Raw genomic sequence first — 21,331 nt, 5'->3', positions numbered from 1 at the left:
GTGTTGATCTTCTATGCACACACGTATTTGCTTGGCCATGTGTTAATTAATAATTTTCAGTAAGCATGGATATGAATATAGATATTCAACAAGTTAGTATTCATATATATTTTAAAAGGCTATGGTATCAATTATATATTAAGCATATCCATATTTGCTACAAACAAATACAGATATAAGCTAAAAACTATTTGGATATAAATAGAACTTTGAGTGAAATTCCATAATATGAATTAGTATAAATGACAAAATTACAGAGGATAGGAATAAAATCCACAATCAAGATCATATAGAATGCACAATGTCTAGGCAATGATCCAAGGTGTAGATATTAAACTTACATGAAAGTTGATTCGCCAAAAGTCTTGGTCACTGATTTGATTAGAATTTGTATTAATAATTTATTAAAATCTTAAATTATTTTGATAAAACATATTAATAAATTTGTATATTAAATGCTACCATTACTTACTAATTGCAACATGAATAAACAGTAACATGAATTAACTATATTTTAAAGAACCCATAAGAAAAAAATTATATACAAATTCTCTTTTTTATTATATTGTAAGTTGTATAGCCATCCTCTTTGGGCATCGTATAATGCCCTTCAATATATCTTCATGCACCAGTCCGTGGAATTAGCAAGTTGAAAGAAGCCAGCTAGTCATGCCACTAATAATATATATGCCCTTGTAGGCCATCAAAACACCCCCTTGCAGGCTGTTTCTCGCGTTGATTACCAGCTGATGGGAATGGATAAATGCCGACTCCGTAAAGAATTCCTCCTAGATATCTCATATGCAACACGGAAGCATACACTATCTAGTGATCAAGGTTGGCCCAACTCTTAGGCGACTGCGGTCGCCTAAGGCTCCGACCCAAAAAAAACCCACTGTAAAAAAGATCTCAAAGGCAAAATAAAAATAAAAAAATGCTCGAATGGATAAATGCCGACTCCGTAAAGAATTCCTCCTAGATATAAGATATCTCACATGCAACACGGAAGCATAACTATCTAGTGATCAAGGTTGGCCCAACTCTTAGGCGACTGCGGTCGCCTAAGGCTCCGACCCAAAAAAGACCCACTGTAAAAAAGATCTCAAAGGCAAAATAAAAATAAAAAAATGCTCGAATGGATAAATGCCGACTCCGTAAGGAATTCCTCCTAGATATCTCACATGCAACACGGAAGCATAACTATCTAGTGATCAAGGTTGGCCCAACTCTTAGGCGACTGCGGTCGCCTAAGGCTCCGACCCAAAAAAGACCCACTGTAAAAAAGATCTCAAAGGCAAAATAAAAATAAAAAAATGCTCATATGGGTTTGCCTTAGGCCGGTCCACTGCAGAAAAGGCCTCAAAGACAAAACGGCCTTAGACTTCCAAATATATTGAGCCGCTCCTGCCAATGATCGGCGAACATGGACACGATGGCTGGGACTAGGGTTTCGAGCCTACCAACCACTTGTCATAGAATGGCTGCCAATACTGGCCTCTTCCCTCGATCGGTGGCGGGCTCCTCCAGTAATCTATCCGGCCACTTTGCCATTCTTTGAGGAAGTCATGGTGTTGAAGTGCATGCATGGTGGCTAACAATTATGATGATGATGATGGAGAGAGATGAGATTCTCTCTCCCTTTTATATATTCTTTAGAGGTGGTGTTGGGAAATAATGAATGGAGTTGTGTGGAAAAATGGAATTCTGCTTTCCATCCAGCCTAAAAGGGCACTGCTTTGTCCTAGAGTGGAGGAGGCTTTCTGCCACCGTAGTTTTGGAGGGTGTCTTTGCCCATGTTTATCAGAGAGAGATTCGTAGGGTCGGAGGGCTCTCTCTCTCCCACCATCATATTGGGGGATGAGAAAATGGGGTCAATTCTGACTTGGGCCACTAAACTTTGCTTCTGTCTTTTGAGATGTTTGACTCTTCTGCACCCTCGGCTCTTGTTGCCACCATCAAATGATGTCTGAATTCATGTAGCCACATGCCATTCAATTATACATGGTCCAACTTTGCCTCATGATAACCTTGAATTGACTCCTATTGTTACAGTCTATTAGTAGTTGATATGTGTGATGCATGCGGCTAGATTTTTTTTTTCTCTTTTTTTCTTTTTGTGAAGCAGGATGGAAGGAAGTTTGCTGAATTAAAAACTAATTGAAAGAAGTGATCGGTGAATATTACCATATATATAGGATCTGTTTGGAAAATTCAGCAGAATTAGGTTGAATTCCTATAGAAATCAAGCCTATTAACCTGCCAGTTTTTTTTCTCTAAAAGCCCATCCTAGGATAAAAAAAAAAAAAAAAAAAACTATGGAGTCTTTTTTTTTTTTCCTCTTATAGAATTTCGCCTGAAGAGGAATTTGGTTGGTATGGGCCTTGCTTAAACAAACTCCATAATACATGATCCAGTAGGATGTCCAGCAAGATTTATGATCCAATGAATTATTTAGGCTGGATGTCCAGCAAGTTTTAATTTACGTGAAATATGTGGTGCCAAATTTTATGTATGGAGAATAATCACACTAAACATGATGCATATACCATTTTAGTGCCATTTAGAAAGAGTAAAAAAAAACAAGCAAATAATAGAATCAAAAGGAAAAGCAAATCACATTAAAAAATATGTCTAAGAGATGTGCAAGCCTTCCCTTTATAGCATACTGTGTTTTGATGAGGTTTATTGGGGCCATGTGGGCCATGATAGCTTGGTGGATGTTTGTTTGATTGGCTTGCTCATCATTAGATTGCCTTACCATGCAATAATTCAAGAGCTAAGTTATAATATTTTGGAGAGTGCGTTAGAGAGGCTTTTAAAAGTGGATTCCACCTTCCCACCGAGGAGAGGAAGAAGTTCATGTTCCCACCGAGGATTGGTGGGCAATAAAGCATGGAGCGTTTCTTTCTTCTTTATTATTTGAAAAAGAAAATATTTAGTAATTCCCTCTCTCCTCTCTCAAATAAAGTCTAGCTGGCTTAGTCATATAGATAGATATGACTAAGCATAAAAAAAAGTTTCATAAAAAAAATTTTCTAGCTATATTTAGTAAGCCTTATTCCTCTCTCTCCTCTCTTAAATAAAGTTTTCATAAATATTTAGTAAGCGGCCAGTGTAAAATTCAGTTTTCTAGCCATGTTAGTTGCATAAAAAAAGTTTGCATTTTTTCTCTCTCTCAAATAAGGCATAAACTTTATTTTATTTATTTATTTATTTATTTATTTATTTATTTTTGAGAGAGAGAGAGGGAATTATATCCACATATAATGACTTAGGCAGTTGCTAGATAAAAGGATATGGCCACTAGGGAAGGCCCTAATTCATGGATTTTTTTTTTTTTTTTTTTTGTGAATATGGCACAAATGTTTATATGTTTTTTTTTCTTACTTATTTGGTGTCTTTTAAATTTTCAAAAGAAAAAAAATGGTGAAAATGATGGTTAGGTGTTTTGCATCACATTATTGTGATCAAGTTCAATGGAAAGCTAACCAAATTAATAACGGGCATTTCCTCCCCATCCTTTATGATGCAGGATATTTCCAAGCATGCATTTAATCTGAATTCTTTCTTTACTGGTCGTTGATTGCTTTCAATAGAAAGCTATTTATAGTTTCAGACAATTGGTTAAATTGCTCATACGGATGAGTCCACCATTTTACATGATCATGGATCGAATCAAATCTTGTATGGGTAGCATTCTATCTTTCCTGACAGCAGCTTCTTAAATATCTCTTGTTAGGTATATTCCAAGAAAAAAACATTCAAAAAATGCCCAAAGATTTTCTTTATAAAATAAGTAGACTGCGTGTGTGCTTGCATGCATATTTTAACAAGTTTCTACTAACAGTGTAAACCATGCATGAGGTGTGATTTAAAGTGGGATTATGATTTTATATCCTTTTTTTCCCCTCCGATGTCACTACTTTCTTCGCAATGGGAAGCATGCTGCATAATCTCCACATCGATATGGATTTGATGCCTTAAGATTGATCTCTTTTTTTTAGTGGTGCATAACCACTCACCTTAGGTACATGCCACTATGATCACATCAATTGTGATTATTTGAAATAGATTTGATACATATACTTCATATTGTAATTAGTTTATGCGTGTTTATTACTACAACAATACTTGTTTTTCCCAGTCACTTATTTGAGACTTTATTTCAAATTATGTATTTATTAAGAAAAGAGCATTACAATTGGATGGAAGTAAGATGCACATCATTATATGGAAATGTTAACACATGGCCTCACAACCACGCATCTAACTACGTTGAGGGTTTACATTATATGTTGCATGACCTTTGATATTTGTGTTTGGTGTATGGCCACTTCTTGACTCACCATAGAATAAAATTATCAATGTATCTTTGCTTTAAGAAAAATGTCAATCTATAACACTCAAGCCTATAGTGGAAATGAGATTAATGCTGCTTAGTGGACTTAACCTGCATTCTAAACCATAGAAGCAGGATGATAGAGTTGTTCATGAGGAGTTCATGTTAATCCACATGAAGACTTCGACGGTCTCCGATCATTACCATGCATCTACAATGCAAATAGTGCAAGGGTTACTGCCATAATTAGGCCCTGTTTGGAGGAGTTGTTAGTAGTAGAGCTTTTGGAAGTAGAGCTGTTAGAAATAGAGCTATTTGAAGTAGAGCGTTTATAAAAAGCTGTGTGCTGTTTGGTAACTACATTAGTGCTGTGGCACTTTAACATGTGTTTGGTAAACAAACTGAAAAAGTACTTTTGTGTGACAAAATGACCATAAAGGACATTACCAGTATTATATAACAAAGTATAATAAAATATAATATGTATTAATACATAAATATATGATATAGTATAATATTAATATAATGTAATATAATATTATTATAATATAGTACTATAACATTATGTATTATAGAATAATAATTTAATATAATAATAAATTATTTAAATAACATATCAATGTATTATGATATAATGTAATATAATATTATATTTATAGTATAATACAATAATAAATATATAAAATATTATAATTATTAGTATAAATTAACTTTTCATCCTTCTAATGACCATTTATCTCTCTAACAAATAGAGAGAAAGGAAGAAGAAGATTGAGAGGGAAAGAGAGAAAGGAAGAAGAAGATTGAGAGGGAAAGAGAGAAAGGAAGAGGCGGGATAAGAATTTTGGGGGAAAAAAGTGTGATTTAAATGGGGGTATTTTGGTCCAAAAACAGCTTTCCGACAAAGCTAAAAACAATATTTTTGGAAAGCTCCAAATTGAAGCTTCTCCCCAAAAGCTGTTTTCAGCTTCCCGCAAAAGCTGAAACAGCTTTCCGAAAATTTTACCAAACACCATTTTTTATCTAAAAGTACTTTTGGAGGGCCAGAAAGTACTTTTTGGCCCTCCAAAAGCTCCCCCAAATAGAGCCTTAGGCCCTGTTTGGGGGAGCTATTGGCAGTAGAGCTGTTGGAAGTAGAGCTGTCTGAAGTAGAGCTGTTATAAAAGGCTGTTTGCTGTTTGGTAACTACATTCGTAAAATGCTGTGGTATTTTGTTTTGTGTTTGGTAAACAAACTGAGAAAGTACTTTTATATGACAAAATTACCATAAAGGACATTGCATAGTATTATACAACATGTTGCTGGAAATTGGACCCGGGGGCCGCCGCGAAGATGGGGAAGGAGGGGCTTCCGCCGCAGGGGCGGCGATCGACGGCGGGAGGGGCAGAGCTCCGCCGCCGGGAGGGTGGTCGACGGTGCGCCGACTGGTGGCGTCCTCCTGGAGGGGCAGAGCTCCGCCGCTGGAAGGGTGGTCGACGGTGCGCCGGCTGGTCGCGTCCTCCACCGTGGGGTGCGAGTCCTGCAGGAAGAACCGGTGGCCGGGCTCCCCGGCGCCGGCCCTCCGATGCCTAAGTCAGGGGGGGCCAATATGTGGAGAGAGCAGGGAAGCCCGTATGTGGAGAAGACAGCCAGAATATTTAGATTAGATCAAGAAGATGAAGAAGATGATGTCATCCATTGTATCTGTGCTGTCCAAGAGGGTTCAGTCCCCAGGGTCCTGAGAGTCCTCAGAGTCCAGTCCCAAGGGTCCTTAGAGTCCTCCTCCCCCCAGGTTCCCTTTTATAGGAGGATTCGGTTACCTGGGAGGTGACAGTAGGTTTGTCCCGTTCTGTAATAATTGGGCACGATTTGGCCCATTAATAGCGTGATGGAGAACGGGACCGGGTCAGACCGGAATCAGGGAGTTGTCACGGTCGATCGGACCTGTTGAAGTGGTTGAACCGCCGGCCGTGGTGGGCCTGGGGTCCGTGGATGGTAAGTGCATTTATTACCGAATGAACCGGCGGTCAGGGAGAGCCATACGCTCTGATGGTTCAGTGATCCGGAGATCGTCTTGGGCCGTGTTCATTAAATGACTGAGTGCATCGGAGACTTGAAGGAGCCTCGTGCATTAATGGCAGGTCGTGCTGAATACCTGCGGAGATCTTATGCCTTGATGGCTTGAAGATAGCGGCAGGTTATAGTGGAGTTGTCAGGTCCCTTAGAGGGTCAAGCGAGAGTTGAATTATTTGGTAAAGGCATCGGCTCGGCAAGGGTGCCGAGCCGAGCTGGTCGCCCAATGGGGCACCCTGTGGCGGGGTTGCTTGAGTACTCCTGGTCGGCGCCTTCTGGGCGAGCACCTCCTAGCCGAGCGCCTCTACTTGGCGCTGTCTCTGGTCAGCGCTTTCTACTTGAGCGCTTCTTTGGTCGGCGCCCGCTGGTCGGCTCTTTCTAGCCGAGCATCCGTTGGGCGCCTCTTGGCGCTCTCTGGTCGGCGCTCTTTGGCCGAGCGCCTTTCCGGTCGGCGCTCCCTAGCCGAGCGCCTCCGTGGCGATGACTTGGGGTTTTTCCCCCAACACAACACAACATAATAAAACATAACATAAATTAATACATAAATATACGATATAGTATAATATTATTGTAATATAAAATAATATTATGTTAATATAGCATAATAGTAATATAATTATTAGAGTAAATTAATATTTGGTAATATAACATAATATTAAATTATTTAACATAACATATTAATGTATTATGATATAATGTAATATATATTATATTTATAATATAATACAATAATAAAAGTATAAAATATTATAATTATTAGTATAAATTAATTTCTCATAATATAACATAATATTAAATTATTTAAAATAACATATTAATGTATTATAATGTAATGTAATATAATACAATATTTATAGTATAATACAATAATAAAGGTATAAAATATTATAATTAATATTATAAATTAATTTTCCATAATATAACATAATATTAAATTATTTAAAATAACATATTAATGTATTATAATGTAATGTAATATAATACAATATTTATAGTATAGTACAATAATAAAGGTATAAAATATTATAATTATTAGTATAAATTAATTTTCCATAATATAACATAATATTAAATTATTTAACATACCATATTAATGTATTATGATATAATATAATATGATATTATATTTATAGTATAATACAATAATAAAGGTATAAAAAATTATAATTATTAGTATAAATTAATTTTTCATAATATAACATAATATTAAATTATTTAACATAACATATTAATGTATTATGATATAATATAATATGATATTATATTTATAGTATAATACAAAAATAAAGGTATAAAATATTATAATTATTAGTATAAAATAATTTTTCATAATAATTTTTCATAATTTTTCATAAAATAATTTTCCGCGGTCCAGGGGCTCTTCTTCATGGTCCACGCTCGAGGAGGACCTCAGCGTGGGCCGCGAGGTTGATGATAAAAAAAAAAACAATAGATTGATTTTGGAAGGTATGGAAAAGGATTAAAATTTTTTTCTTCTAAAATGTGGTTTAAGAGATGCATACAAAAATTGAAAAGAAAAATACCTTTTCTTACGGAAGGGAGTCTGACGGCTTGGGTTCTTGGCTCCAGCAGATTTTTAGGTTGATACAGGGATAAACTATGTAATTATGTTATTTTAATATGGGCATTTTTGTCAAAAATATAGCTTTCCGAAAAAGCTGAAACAGCTTCCTCCCAAAAGCTCCAAATTGGAGCTTCCTCCCAGAAGCTATTTTCAGCTTCCCGCAAAAGCTGAAACAGCTTTTTGAAAAATTTACCAAACACAGTTTTTCATCTAAAAGTACTTTTGGAGGGCCAGAAAGTACTTTCTGGCCCTCCAAAAGCTCCCCCAAATAGGGCCTTAGAGGGTCCACTTCAATCAGCTTTTGGCCATAGAGCTAAGGTTTCCAACAGGGTGCTTTGGGCCATTGACATATCCGAACAGGAACATTTATCTCTAATTATCTGTCACAGACTTGGGCTACGAGGTCTCTGATGTCTCGAGTGAAGACAAGCCTTCTCTTTTTAATCTTCCTATCACTGCTAAATAAAACCACAAATTACTTTAAGATGCTTGCCCAAAAACAAAACCATAGAGAGATTTTTTGGGCCCACATGTCTATATCCTTGTAATTAACATTGGTATGCACCCTCTTATGCTATGCTATTGAATGCAACGTCACTATTGAATGCTTTCTTCTTCAAGGCTCATAATTTCTTCCATGGAAACTCTAGGGTAGAAATATAACCATGGAACCAAGGATACAAGGAACTCTTTTGTTTCCAGGGATGGAGATCAACTCTTATTATAATAACTCAGGTTTAAATACTTAAAATGCATAAACCAAGACTCCCAGAACCTCTGGGTGCAAGGCAGAGAAATTTAATCACCAGGACAAGCCCTAATTCTGATACAAGGAACTCTCAAACACTGTCCTTTTTAGCTTAAAAAAAATTCTTTTTGCTAAAAAGATTTGACTTAGGCAAAGGCAAAACTATTCACCTATTTGCTGAATCTTTATTGATTACTCTGCATAAATTTAAGGTCAACTGGATGAAAGCAAAAATTATTAGGCTCATAAAAATGAGCATCGGAGATAGCTGAGTTAGTAAATAGAAATTATTAAAAAATATTCTCAGACAACGCAAATGGAACAATTGGACTGATTGCAGGATTCTTACCAAATAATAATAATAATAATGCTGATAACCTTATTGAGCGGTTCACTCCAAATGCATTACATTTATGTCAAGATAAAGAATGTTTAAGTAACTAAAAATTACTTAAATATTTATTATATATTTAAGTAATTTTACTGACGAGCAATAATTGGTGACACTAGATAGAACAATGTCGTATTTATTATATATCCTTCTGAAATAGGTAAGTAACTGCATTTAAGGAAAGGAAAATTCCTTGTGTTGTGACACTCTATATGAAGAGAAATTTCAGGTAGGGAAGCAAGATATCACAAGGGCTGTCCTTGTTTTTCTCTCTCACTTCCCATGGTTGACTAAATGCAACCACCCAATATGGATGAGGAAGTCAAAGTCTCTTCAAATGCCATCCATCATGCACAAAAAGGGAGCCCTCCTTCCTCAACTTTCTAACATGCTGAAAGATGAGCTGAGATTCTGCTGAGGGCTCCACCTTGACCTACGGAAAAGCTACTAGCCCATCATTCCAATCGGGTGATCTTAGACAATCCATTTGACTTCGATCTTTCACCATTGATCTTCTACAGAGTGTACAAGACTGCAGCACACTCCATGAAATTGGTAGAATCAGCATATTTATGAACAGCACACTTAGGACAATGGCTTTTCTGAGAAGAGTCTCGAGATGATTGTTTTATATATCTGTTCTGACATTTCAAAGACTTGCATCAATTTTTGGGCATGCCCATGCATTATGAACATATTTAGTGGTCCACATATGACTGCTGTTACATACTGAATCATATATGTTATGATCATTATAATGGTGTCGTGTAATGGTCATAATGATTGCATTTTAACATTGCTGCAAATTTTGTATAAAATGGCAATATTTAAATATAAAAGATCCATAATGTTGTCATTTCCTGTTACAAGATGCTACATGTTCTTGTGATGGGTAATGCATCTATAATGCCGAGGCAGAGTAATTTAATTATGTTTTGGATTTAATTGTTTATAATGGATGAAGAAGTTTCCACTAGTCATAGATGCTGCAGAAAGCGACTTTCAATTATAGAAGGGCTTTTTCCCGTGACTTTTTTTTTTATTTTTTTGAGGAAATATATTTAATAGTTTATAACTATTGAGAAGAAATAAGAAAAACGCTCCTTAGACTTCAAAGGTACATGGCTCATTATATGGCAGCCTTCACAGGGAACAAGGCTAGACAATTCCATGACTTATGTTCAAGCAGGCATTCCATTGGGAACTTTCCTTCAAAAATATATAAAATATAAAGAGTGAGGAAACAATGTGCAATGACAAGCATTGGTGATCTGTGAATTAGACTTGGCGAGAAATGATACTGTGGCTGGGTGAAATGAAGGGAAGTGGACAGCAGAGAATAAAAAGCATGAATGCAGGGCTTAAATCTTATCAATTGTATAAAATTTTCTAGAGGGCTCTCCCTGGACCCTATAGAATAAGATATGATGCGTAAGATATGAGATGCCGTAGGATAGCATATGATGCTGAAGTGCAAGTAGAACATCATCAAGATCTACAACTTATTTGGAAGCTGTCTTCAACCCATTTACTACTTAGGCTTGGACATGAGCCTTTCCAGGTGCAGCATCTCATTTGCTCATCCATGATATAATCAGCAACAGAATGCTTTCTTCCACAAGCACAGATCATCAGTACATTCAATGCAACCAAAGATAAGCGAAGCTACAAAAAGTAGTTGTTCCTAAAAAATGCACAACCTGACAGAATGCCATGATAATAATGAGCAGGTATAGGCCAAGACTGAATCTAGATGTAAGCATGAACTTTCAACCCAAAATCGATATAAGTAAGATCCATCAACTGTTTTCTAGCTCTTGCCACTTATTTTTCCCCATGCCAAACGGCGGCTAGTTTACACTAGAAGTACTCTCAGCATAAACCCTAGAAAGGGCCACTGTGATGTCGCAGTCTAAAATACATGTCAGCATGGTCAGTATTATTGTTATGACTGGAAACAAGATGAAATTTGTACAACTTAATGGAGAAATCCGTGTTTGCACTGTTATTACTGGTATCCAAAAAAATAGTGTCAACTTGTTGAGATGTTTAGTACAATCTAAATTAAAAAAAAAAACTCAATTCCAAGCTTTTAACTTCCCAGTTTTCCTATTATCAAGGCTTTTAATAACTACCAGGTATTGTGTATATAAAAGGATTCAGTTGCGAGGTATCTCAACTATAATTTAGCTAAAGGTAGGGTATATTCTAGTCCAGAGGTGGGTTCGTGTATTCTGCCAGGCTAAATGATGACCATTTTTCTTCTCTTTTCTTTTTGAGGAAGCAAAAACTAGATGACCAGGTAAAATCTGATATTCATTAACTAAGACCAAATCCATATCAGAAGAGAGCACTCCAAACGCCATCATCTCCCTCACCGCATCTTTTATGAACTTCCTTCATCCTCTCATCTGATTTGCAGATCCCGCTGCAACTCCAATCGAATGATGCAATGCACACATTCCCTGCCTGGGCCTTCCACTCACAGTCTGCAGAAAAAAAAGCAATGATAGATTAACTACATTATTTGAGAAGAGAATCATCAGAAACAACAATAACTAGAAGCATGCTGCACCTGGTGGAGTTCCACAGCACATGTTACGCTCGTCTATGTGCTCAACTTCAAGGCCAATAAGCCAAGAGCCAAGTGATACATCTTCATTAGCATATTTGTGCAGTATAGGCCTGCACAATAACCAACTTGTCAGAATGCTATCATCATTTCCTGCATACCAAAATATCTTATTTTGCCCTATTCTTACTGGTTGATTGAAATGTATGTGGCCAGATCTTTCGAGACAGCATAGATCTGCCCGGTTGCATGACGGAAGTATTTGTTTCCTTCCTCTCCAAATTTCCAGTATTCCGGCTCACGATACTTCACATTCCTAAAACACATATGAACCATTCAGACATAAAAATTATTAACTTTTTTCCTCTTAAATATAACCTTTTTCAGTGAACAATAACTAAATGCTTACTTCTGAGAAAGAACAGGGCCGGATTTCATACACCCAATGTAGGTCCTGGGCTTTGATTTGTGACGAGCAAGAGTAGCAGCAAGCATACCTGCAGTATGGATGAAATATTTCGGCAATCTTCGTCAACCATGAGTGCAGCAGGAGGAAAAATCTTCAATAATTGAGGTCCAAATACAAACCTAGATTAACATGGACATCATCATCCACCTTGACATAAAAGTCGGCATCCCATTTGGCAATTGCAGTAGCAAAAAATATTTTTGTTTTTGCAGATAGTTCATGATAACCTTCAACATGATCCTGTAACAATGAGCAAACGCAGTCAGGTTGCATATAAAATATGATTTCATTAAGTCTGGAATTCTTACTATCAGAACACTCGTAGAATATGCCTCACCAGCCTAAGGAAATCATTATGCTGAGCCTCTTCTGCATCAATAGCCTGATCAAGAATGCTATGGGAGGTCGCACTGCATAGAAATAACTGTGGTTAGCATTGGATTGTCCAGCAGTACATGTGCTGCCTCTATTTATTATTGTAAGTTTGTAACAGATTATGGCTAATAGCTAGAAAGTCTTCACAGGGATAATCGAAGAAAAAGCAACATATACCATGGAGACATTGAAAAGAAAATAGTTTAAGTAGAAAATAAACAAGTTAAAACATGAAAAGCCAACAAAAAATGTTCACCAACCCTACAGGATGATAGTGGAAGATATGCATGATTAGTTATTCAAGACAGAACAAATGGATAATTTGTTAACCAAGTATCATGTGGCTTCCTTCTACTTAAACACACTTTATTTAAATATAGATTTCTTGAAAGAGAAGGCAGGGGGGAGGGACTGGTGATGAAGGGCAGGACTTCGTGGGGATGGGATTTAAAGAGGGAGAATTACTCATACCTAATAGTTAAAGGCTCCTATTTGGCTGCACTATTAGATCAAGATTCTCAACAGAAGTTTAGAATAAAGAAGGTGTTCATGAAATTAGCGAGCAAGTAATCGGATCAATCCCACTAGGCAAATAAAACATATATCTTCTCTGGTGGAAGCTCTACCAAAATAGGCCTACCCCTTTAGGGATATATAATGTCTATCAACAATATATATACAAATAATTCCTGATTGTATAATTATCATGTTGGATCAACCCAAACCCAAGCTCAGTCAGATCATCAGTCAGGTTGTCAGTTCAGATCATAATCAGGTAATCAAATAAAAAATGTTCCAACCAAAGCCCGACAAATAAGGTTTGCATTCCAGTTTCAGCCAAACCTTGATAGCCTAGTTTCTCTCATGTCATACAGTTACTCCACGGTTAGTTTCAATATGCAAAGGATCTAGTCTTTCTAACTCAAGTTTCAAACCACTCCACCACCCTCTCTATGTTGTCAAACTCCTTCAAGCTCAAAGCCTTTCTCCAGAAGTAGTTCATATTTTTGTCTCCTTTGGTCATCACATTTTCAAATTTTATTTCTTGACTATTTCCTCTATTTTAATCACTCAATTTGGATCCAAATATCTCTCCATCTCTGCATGTGCATGCGCGCTTGCATGTGCAATCTAAGCTATTGAAAGGTGGTGTTAAAAATGCAAACTCATTACTACATGAATCCGCCAAGCAATTAACGACAACTTTCAATGAAAATACTACATAAACTAAAAGTTAGACCCCTACCCCATATGTACAAAATCACATGTAAATCCAACTCTTCTATCAAAGCACTACAATGTTCCAACTTTGACCACAATCTATCTACTAAAACTCTTTTAATTCTGAAAAGATGGCTAAGATAAATCTCCCTCACTTCAAATCCTTCACAATGTAGAAGAGCATGTTGGGCATCACCAATGAAACTATAAAGCTTGGGTGCCATCCTTCACTTGTCCTGATGAGGGGAATCAACAAAACAGAAGACTCTGCCTATATCAAGAAGAAGAACAATAAGAAAAGGAAATAGAGAATGGGAGGGGGGGAGGAGAAAAAGATTCTGGGAAGAGATAGGTGCTTGGAGGTGGACGAGAACCAGGTGAGCCTCCGGCCCTATCCCCCATTTTTTCATCTGCTATGTAGACTAATTGGATCCAGCAATTGATTAGGTTGAATTTCTGGAGTGCTTTGGATTGTCCAATCACCAGACTGGCTGGGGCCCTTTTCTTTTTCCATGTCATGTAACTTCATTCTCCTGAGGTGAGCCATGCATGCTTCCTTTGAACGAAAGAAAGGAGAAAGGAAGCTTTAATCTTAACCATCTGATCACATGATCAAGTGATTCGGGATTCTACAGCTATCTGAAGTAGCATGATGGGAAAGCAAACATGTCCAATAAGAAGGATTTATTAGCCATGCATATTGTGTTGTGTTGTAGCGGCATATGACAAAATTTCCCAAATTTGCCATGTCCAGTATCACCGGCTACTACACTAGTCTTTGAAGCTTAATAAAAGGAAACATAAAATAGATCATGCTGCCAACTAGGTCAAGATTAGTAGGTCAAAATAAGGAGTATCTGTGCTTTGCTTAGACATAACATTAACATCTTTACCCATTATTTTGTCAACCTCAAGTAGATTTGTTCATTACAAGGAATCAAAAATTAGATCAACCAATAAAATTCATCAACATTTCCTACTAACTACCTCTCATTTGTAAAATTAGATCAAACACTTCTTAACCCAACCCACATCAATATCATCCTCATTTTAGATTAGCTAACTATATTAGCATAATAAACTTAGTAAATATCTGCAATACATGTAAACATACTGCTCATGCTGTCTACGGTATTCTCCTCCATGCTAAGTTATTTATAAGTGAAATTGTTGTTGGATATTGACCTAGTCCTTAAACATACCATCCCTTTCCTTCTCCTCTATCAATCTTGTTGGTTCTTCTCCATCAAAATATTGGAGTGTTGTGGTTCCCTCTATTTTGATACTTAAGGGGTTGACACCCTCCGAGGGCTATTGCCCCGTCTACACAAGAACTTCTATGCTACCATGATACCAGTATTGATGAAATCCACCAAGTTTTTATCTAGACAAGCAAACTCTTCAAAAAGTTGTCCCCACGGCCCTCCTTGTTCTAAGGCTACCTGGCAACAATAAATTCAGTATTCTTTACCCACCTCTTCTTCTGAATTCAACATCCTTTACCCAATTCTTCGTCTCCATCCTAACCCCCAGGTAGTACAAGCAACATAAAAAACAGCAAAAATGACATTATTCTCCATGAATGGATACCATGAATCTTTTTTTTTTCTTTTACCCAACATGAAGCCTTAAAAGACCTAGGCACACCCTTCCAACCTCCTTCCTTAATTCTTAGACATTTGTCTTTCAAATCCAAATAAGATTGCACAAATGATTAGAGGAGACAGTACAAAGGCAATCTTAGAGCCTCCAAGGCAACATTACATCAACCAAGATCAGACATGGTCATTCCCCAAGTTATGGTTCTCATGCTTAAAGCATTCTTTTGCCAACTTCTTGTGGTGGCCAACTGGCATGCCATGTAGATGATGCAATAATGCTAATTAAGGTACGGTGAACCGGTTAGCACTATACCATACTGGGCATACTGAATCAATACATGTCTTGTACCATATCGATGCTCGGTACATCTTTTCATCTCGTACTATATCACATACTGACACTGTAACAAGATGGCACCTGTATATGATGCGATACCAAGACTGCGAATCTTGATGCTAATCATTTTTAAAATCAATATATATATAGATATATATAGAGAGAGAAAGAAGATTACATACTTTACATTAAATTCTTGAAAAAAGATTTAATGATCTTGAAACCAAAATGCATCATTCAAATTGAAGATCCATATCATTAAAGATGATCTACATTATAAAAAAAAATTCTAGCCACAAAAAAAATCCATTTTGGTGGTCTCTAGCCTATGCATCAAGTGCGCACAAAAATGAATGGTAACAATTGCACCAGTATGCTAAAATACATGATGCAATATATATAAATTGAAAATCAACTTACATTGATCATTGTTGTACATTTTAAAATATGGATAGATTTAAATTCACTATATTTTGATGATTAGATCATAGCAAAGCATAGTATGTGCTATTTAAACTGTTCATTTCTATGCCCTCTTAATGCTAGGCTAAAGATCACAAAAGACAAATGAGTTTTTGTTTCTAGGCATTTTTTATAGTGTAAAACATCTTTAACAGTTTAGATTTTCAAATTGGATGGTCATCATTAATTTTGAATTGTTAATTTTTTTTAAAGAAAATTCCTCCTATGTTGTGCTTAATACATAATATTTTATACATAGCCAATCCCAAGCCTGGGTAACGGAGTGTTGCGGTAGGATGACGACCAACAAAAAACTAAGTCACATTGTATGAATATAAAAGAAGGGGATGTCCTTCATATGGTAGAGCGCTCACTTTGCATGCAAAAGGCACGATGTTTGATTCCCCGTGAAATTGTAGCCGACCCCAACTAGTTTGGGTTAAAGACTTTTTTTTCTAGGAGTTAATCTAAAGTGTGCAGTACAACTCATATATGTATGGTGTGAGCATGTGTGTGCACGTTGCCATGGTGCAATATTATTAGATTATTCTCCTACTCATAAGATCAACTAAAATGGTAAGTTATAAAATCAACCAAATTTCAGGAAATATGGCATTGCACTAACACACTATATGATCACAAATGCATATCGTTCATGCATAATGCATAATGCAAACCTTGCCTGAATGCACCATGGAAATCCATCAATTGCAGATAACTACTCCTAATATTTGGTAAGAGGCATGACATATCTTGGCCCTTTTAGTCAAATTACTTCACTACTTGAGAAAGTACTTTATCTGGAACGTGTTGTACTTCATAAATATTATGTCAATGCCGCCAAAGAAAAATAAACCCTTCATGTCTTTAGATGTTTATCTTTTTATCAATAAGGTATAACGACCACTGCAAATTTAGTACCAATCTAACTTCACTTTTGAAATTCTAAAGCTTAGCTAATGTCCAACTTTCTTCCTAAAATTGGTATTTAATACAACATACCATAAACAGCTCAAGTTTGAGAATCAAATGTATTATTGGGCTTCATATTTAATATTTTCAAAGCTGTGCACCATTTGCCATTCATATTTCCAGTACCCCTTTCTAAATGAATTTCATCTCTATCTATTCATAGATTATCTTCTATGTTATCAACACATCCCAATTTCATTTACTCATTCAATATTTTAACTATCTTCCTTCCTAACATGAATGCCAGCTTCCTAAAATTTATTGTCTTTGAAATTATAATTCCACCCAAAGCATGGTTTTCTATTTCCTATATCAAGAGATACCAGATACAGTTGGACAAATAATTAAGTACATCCACCAAAAAATCGAAGATACGGAAGAAACTATATTTTGACTCAGAAACTAGCCTGTACTTATAAATTACCTGTGACCAATCATGAATCGGATGACAATTCCTTTCTCACGCTCTAGTTGTTGGAGCTTTTCACCTGGGGAAAGGCATGTGATGTAAGGTCTATTAAAATAAATATAAAAAATAGTAAAAAAGGTGAAGCTAACTAAAAAGATTAGAAGTTCTTACAACATTTTCAAGAATTTTGAGACCTCATTATAAATATGAACGACCAAATGTTTACTTTGATTATTACTGCAACAGCCAAATATTAATTGCAGCATATTCATGTGCTTGCCATATAAAATCGCATTCAGTACTAAAACATTCAGATACTTAAGATCCTTGTTCTTTCGCCCCCTGAGACCAGGGAGTCCAAAATGAGCATATTCTCCATGAACTATTATATCCAGTTAGATTTAACATTTTGACTGTTTATGGATCCAAAAAAATTCATGTGGAGCACTAAAGCAAGACGGCAAAACAAGCATAATTCTAACTGGACAATGATGTGATCGTTGAAAAAGGGTTATTAGGAGGGTTGGGGAGAAGCAAACCTTGAGGCATCCAGGTGTCTCTGACCGAGTCCCGCCTCTTCCTGCTGCTAAATGCAGTATTTATCCCGATCACAACGGAAGCCTTCTTCCTCTGCTGGTTGGATGAAGGGATTGACGGGTGACCGTCCAGTCTCATCAACTCTTTAGAGCTCCGAGTGGCTGCGAGCTCCATCTGGAGCGTAGCTATTGTTTTGTCCAGAGACCTGAACAACAATCAGATGACCATGAGTTGATCGAACTCGGTTCTTGAGAACGAGGGAGAAAAAATTACGCCAAAGCGACATTATTCAAGATTCTTATACGCACTGTATAGATTCGTGGGTCTTGGTCACCTCTCCCATTATATCCTTATCCAGGCGAGGCTTCTGATGCCAATAATAATTTAAAATTAGAGAAGAATTCAGCTTAGGGAGAACAGAATCTGCCACAATATTTACTTGGCTGTGAGAATCAAGGCTGACCTTTTTCGTGGTGCATTCACCCGAGATGAGCTGCAGCTCTTTCTCCTGCCGCTGCCTCGAGGTAATATGGCCATTCGAGTCTGGGGCGGTCCAGAACCTTCCACATCAAACCACCAACCATTAGACCAATCAAACCAGCAAAAAAACAGAAAGAAAACAAACAAAAAACAAGTCAAATTTTCAGAAGAGAAATGAATCAAATTGACAAAGAAAGAGCATGTAGTAAAACTAGCTCAAGAACCGAAGGAAAAAAAATATATACGATTAAACAATCGCTACAAGGAATATGGGGGGAAAAATCCTTGAAAAAATAACGACAAAACGGGTTTTGTCACGAATCGAGATCCTGATTCTGTTCGGTAAGTAATTTTGGAACGAGATTTGAGTTGAGAATGAGAGCAGTCTGAAAACGAAAAAGAAGCCACCTGTCCGCAAACAGTACTCCAACGCCGAAGCCGACGACACAGGCAATCAGTATCCATCTCGCCGAGACTCTACTCTCCCCACAGCCGCCGCCGCCGCTTCGGACCTTCATCGGCTTCTCCCGATCCCTCCTTCGCTTCTTCTCCTCGTCCCCTCTCCTTCTCTTCGCTCCACCTCTCTCGGGTCTCAGATCGAGCCAGAGAGGAGGGGGACGGCTGGGAGGAGGGGGGCAAAGAGAGGAGGGAAGAAGAGACAAAATACCCGCAATGAAGCAGGAGGGCGCGGCGAGTAATGCGGCAATGTAACGCCGTGAGTTTAAAGCTAGCGAAACGGCAACGCCAATGCGAAGCAAAAGCCCCTTCCGTCTTATGCCTTCCTACGAGGCGATGGAAACGGAGCCAAGCCTTGCTATGGACTCTCCTCCTGCCGTTACCTCACCCTCGGTGGACCCTGCGCCGCTGCTTCGAAGAAGAACTCCACTCTCTTCCCCCTCTTTCGTCGGTTTAATAAGATTTCCATAAAGTTAGGTGTCTCCTGTGCATTCCCCGCGACGTTACAAACCGGTCTGCTAAAGCTAGAGGTGTCCACCGTGCATTTCCGGCAAATTCACGAACCGGCGTGGTTCGTAACCTCTTGGGTGAATTTCCAATGGGGCCGTGCAGCGACGGTTATTAGATTTTGGACAGTTGGTCCGAGGCCGGGTTACTTTGTTGGTAGGTTGGAACATAAAAATATGTCGAATTCAATTTGTCGTGGCAGCTTGGAAAATTGATAACGCGTTTGCTTCGGCACGACCGCCTGAAGCGTTTTCTGAATGTACCTGTATAAAAAATTTAATTTAGTTTAATTTTAATCTATTTCTCTTATTGTATACGCTTTCCAGATAACATACATAGGAATTATTACGGTGATGTCATCCTTGAGGTGAGGAGGAATATGCACGTCAACTTTCTACTATGCTGGATTGGCATGGGTGAGCCAATGCCATTTAAAAAAGGATGCCAGTTGTACATGGAGACATAGCAAATTCTTATCATTTTTATACATTATGTGACGAAATGCTTGATTCATGTTGTGGCTGTTGAAATTCGAGGTCAATTGGGATTGGCTAGGTATGAGGTGAAGCGGAGATCGGCTTGCAATTCGAGACCTATCAAAATATTTAATCCAGATTGTGATTCTACTCATCGTGGGAATAGTCAGCATCATAACAACAGCCGATGTCCCAATTATTCTTCAAGTGACGGCATCCTCCTGTCTTAATGAATATTCTCGTTTCTTTTCCTTACATGGTCGTTCTTCACAATCTACTTGTCCAACCCGTCAAATCTACAATAAGGTTAGATATATTACTGTCGATTGCTATCATTGCATGAACTATGCATATCAAGGTTGTCATCTTTCAAAAAAAATTGCAGCTATGGTGACCGCTCCCTCACTCATTGATGACGGTACTTAGTATTCTAACACTGGTGCTGCTCACTATATCACCACCTACCTCAACAAGTTATCTGTCTTATCAAAATATGGCGATTCTGATAGTGTGCAAGTTGGCAATGGATAATATTCTTCATTGTCCTAAAGCCTCAATAAATCTTTTATCTATAAACCGATTCTCTCATGATAATAACTGCTATTTCTTGTTTTATAAATTTGGCTTTGTTGTCAAAGATAAGGATACAGGAATAATATTGTACAGCATGATGAGTGAGAATGGAGTCTATCCTTTCAATTTTCTAGCAAAGGATGCACATAATTACTCACCAGCAGCCTATTTGAGCCGTCACATCTCTACTGATCTCTAGCATTATCGTCTTGGCCAAGATTTGCTGTCTTAGTATCAGAACCTGTACAAGTGTTGCACTAGCACAGTATCGTACGGTACAGTACCTCAGTATGCCACCCATATTAGTAGTGGTACCGAACTAGCATAGTTCGGTATGCTCTGTACCTCTCGGTACGATTAACTATAGTTTCGACCATCTATCTTATGATATCCAATCCTTTATTTTGTCTCTCTTTCAATTCCCCACTTGGCAAACCACCAAAAAGACATAGGAATGTTGAATCAAAATCAAATCAGTTTTGGTACCACTTAGATGGATATACAATCATTAGATCACTCATCTAATATCTTAATCTTTCACTAAACAAAATCAGGCAAAAAGAACATTTTGGCTCATGATGCCCATTAAGCGGAAGCCAATTTGGGCTGAAATCCGCAGAACTTCACCTAGCCCGAGCAATAGATCGCAGCGTAATCTGACGCCGGGCCACGTCAAGCTTGGATCAACCCTTAGCGTTATTTATTATAGGCCCGTCTCTGGTAAAGCCCATTAAGTGAGCCACTGGACCATCATGTTTAACTCCAGGTC

The 21,331-nt window shown here is 37.5% G+C and overlaps 1 protein-coding gene across 1 annotated transcript; it reads right to left on the bottom strand.

The window, feature by feature from the left end:
• Positions 1-11,097: 11,097 nt before the first annotated feature.
• Positions 11,098-19,434, bottom strand: LOC103701830 (beta-1,3-galactosyltransferase 7-like). Its single transcript, XM_088708992.1, has 11 exons — positions 18,959-19,434; positions 18,534-18,630; positions 18,379-18,437; positions 18,073-18,275; positions 17,549-17,612; positions 12,494-12,566; positions 12,276-12,396; positions 12,097-12,184; positions 11,878-12,003; positions 11,691-11,800; positions 11,098-11,604 (listed from the first exon to the last, which is right to left on the bottom strand). The coding sequence occupies exons 1-11, from the start codon at positions 19,066-19,068 to the stop codon at positions 11,456-11,458; spliced, it is 1,200 nt and encodes a 399-aa protein (XP_088565118.1). The 5' UTR covers positions 19,069-19,434; the 3' UTR covers positions 11,098-11,455.
• Positions 19,435-21,331: the final 1,897 nt, after the last annotated feature.

This window comes from Phoenix dactylifera, chromosome 12, assembly GCF_051530095.1.
Source record: "Phoenix dactylifera cultivar Ajwa chromosome 12, Ajwa_hap1_PhDact_Kaust_v1.1, whole genome shotgun sequence".
In the NCBI taxonomy this organism is placed as follows: Eukaryota; Viridiplantae; Streptophyta; class Magnoliopsida; order Arecales; family Arecaceae; genus Phoenix; species Phoenix dactylifera.
The sequence above is the reverse complement of the archived record's forward strand: the minus strand, read 5'-3'. Positions and strand labels throughout refer to the sequence as shown.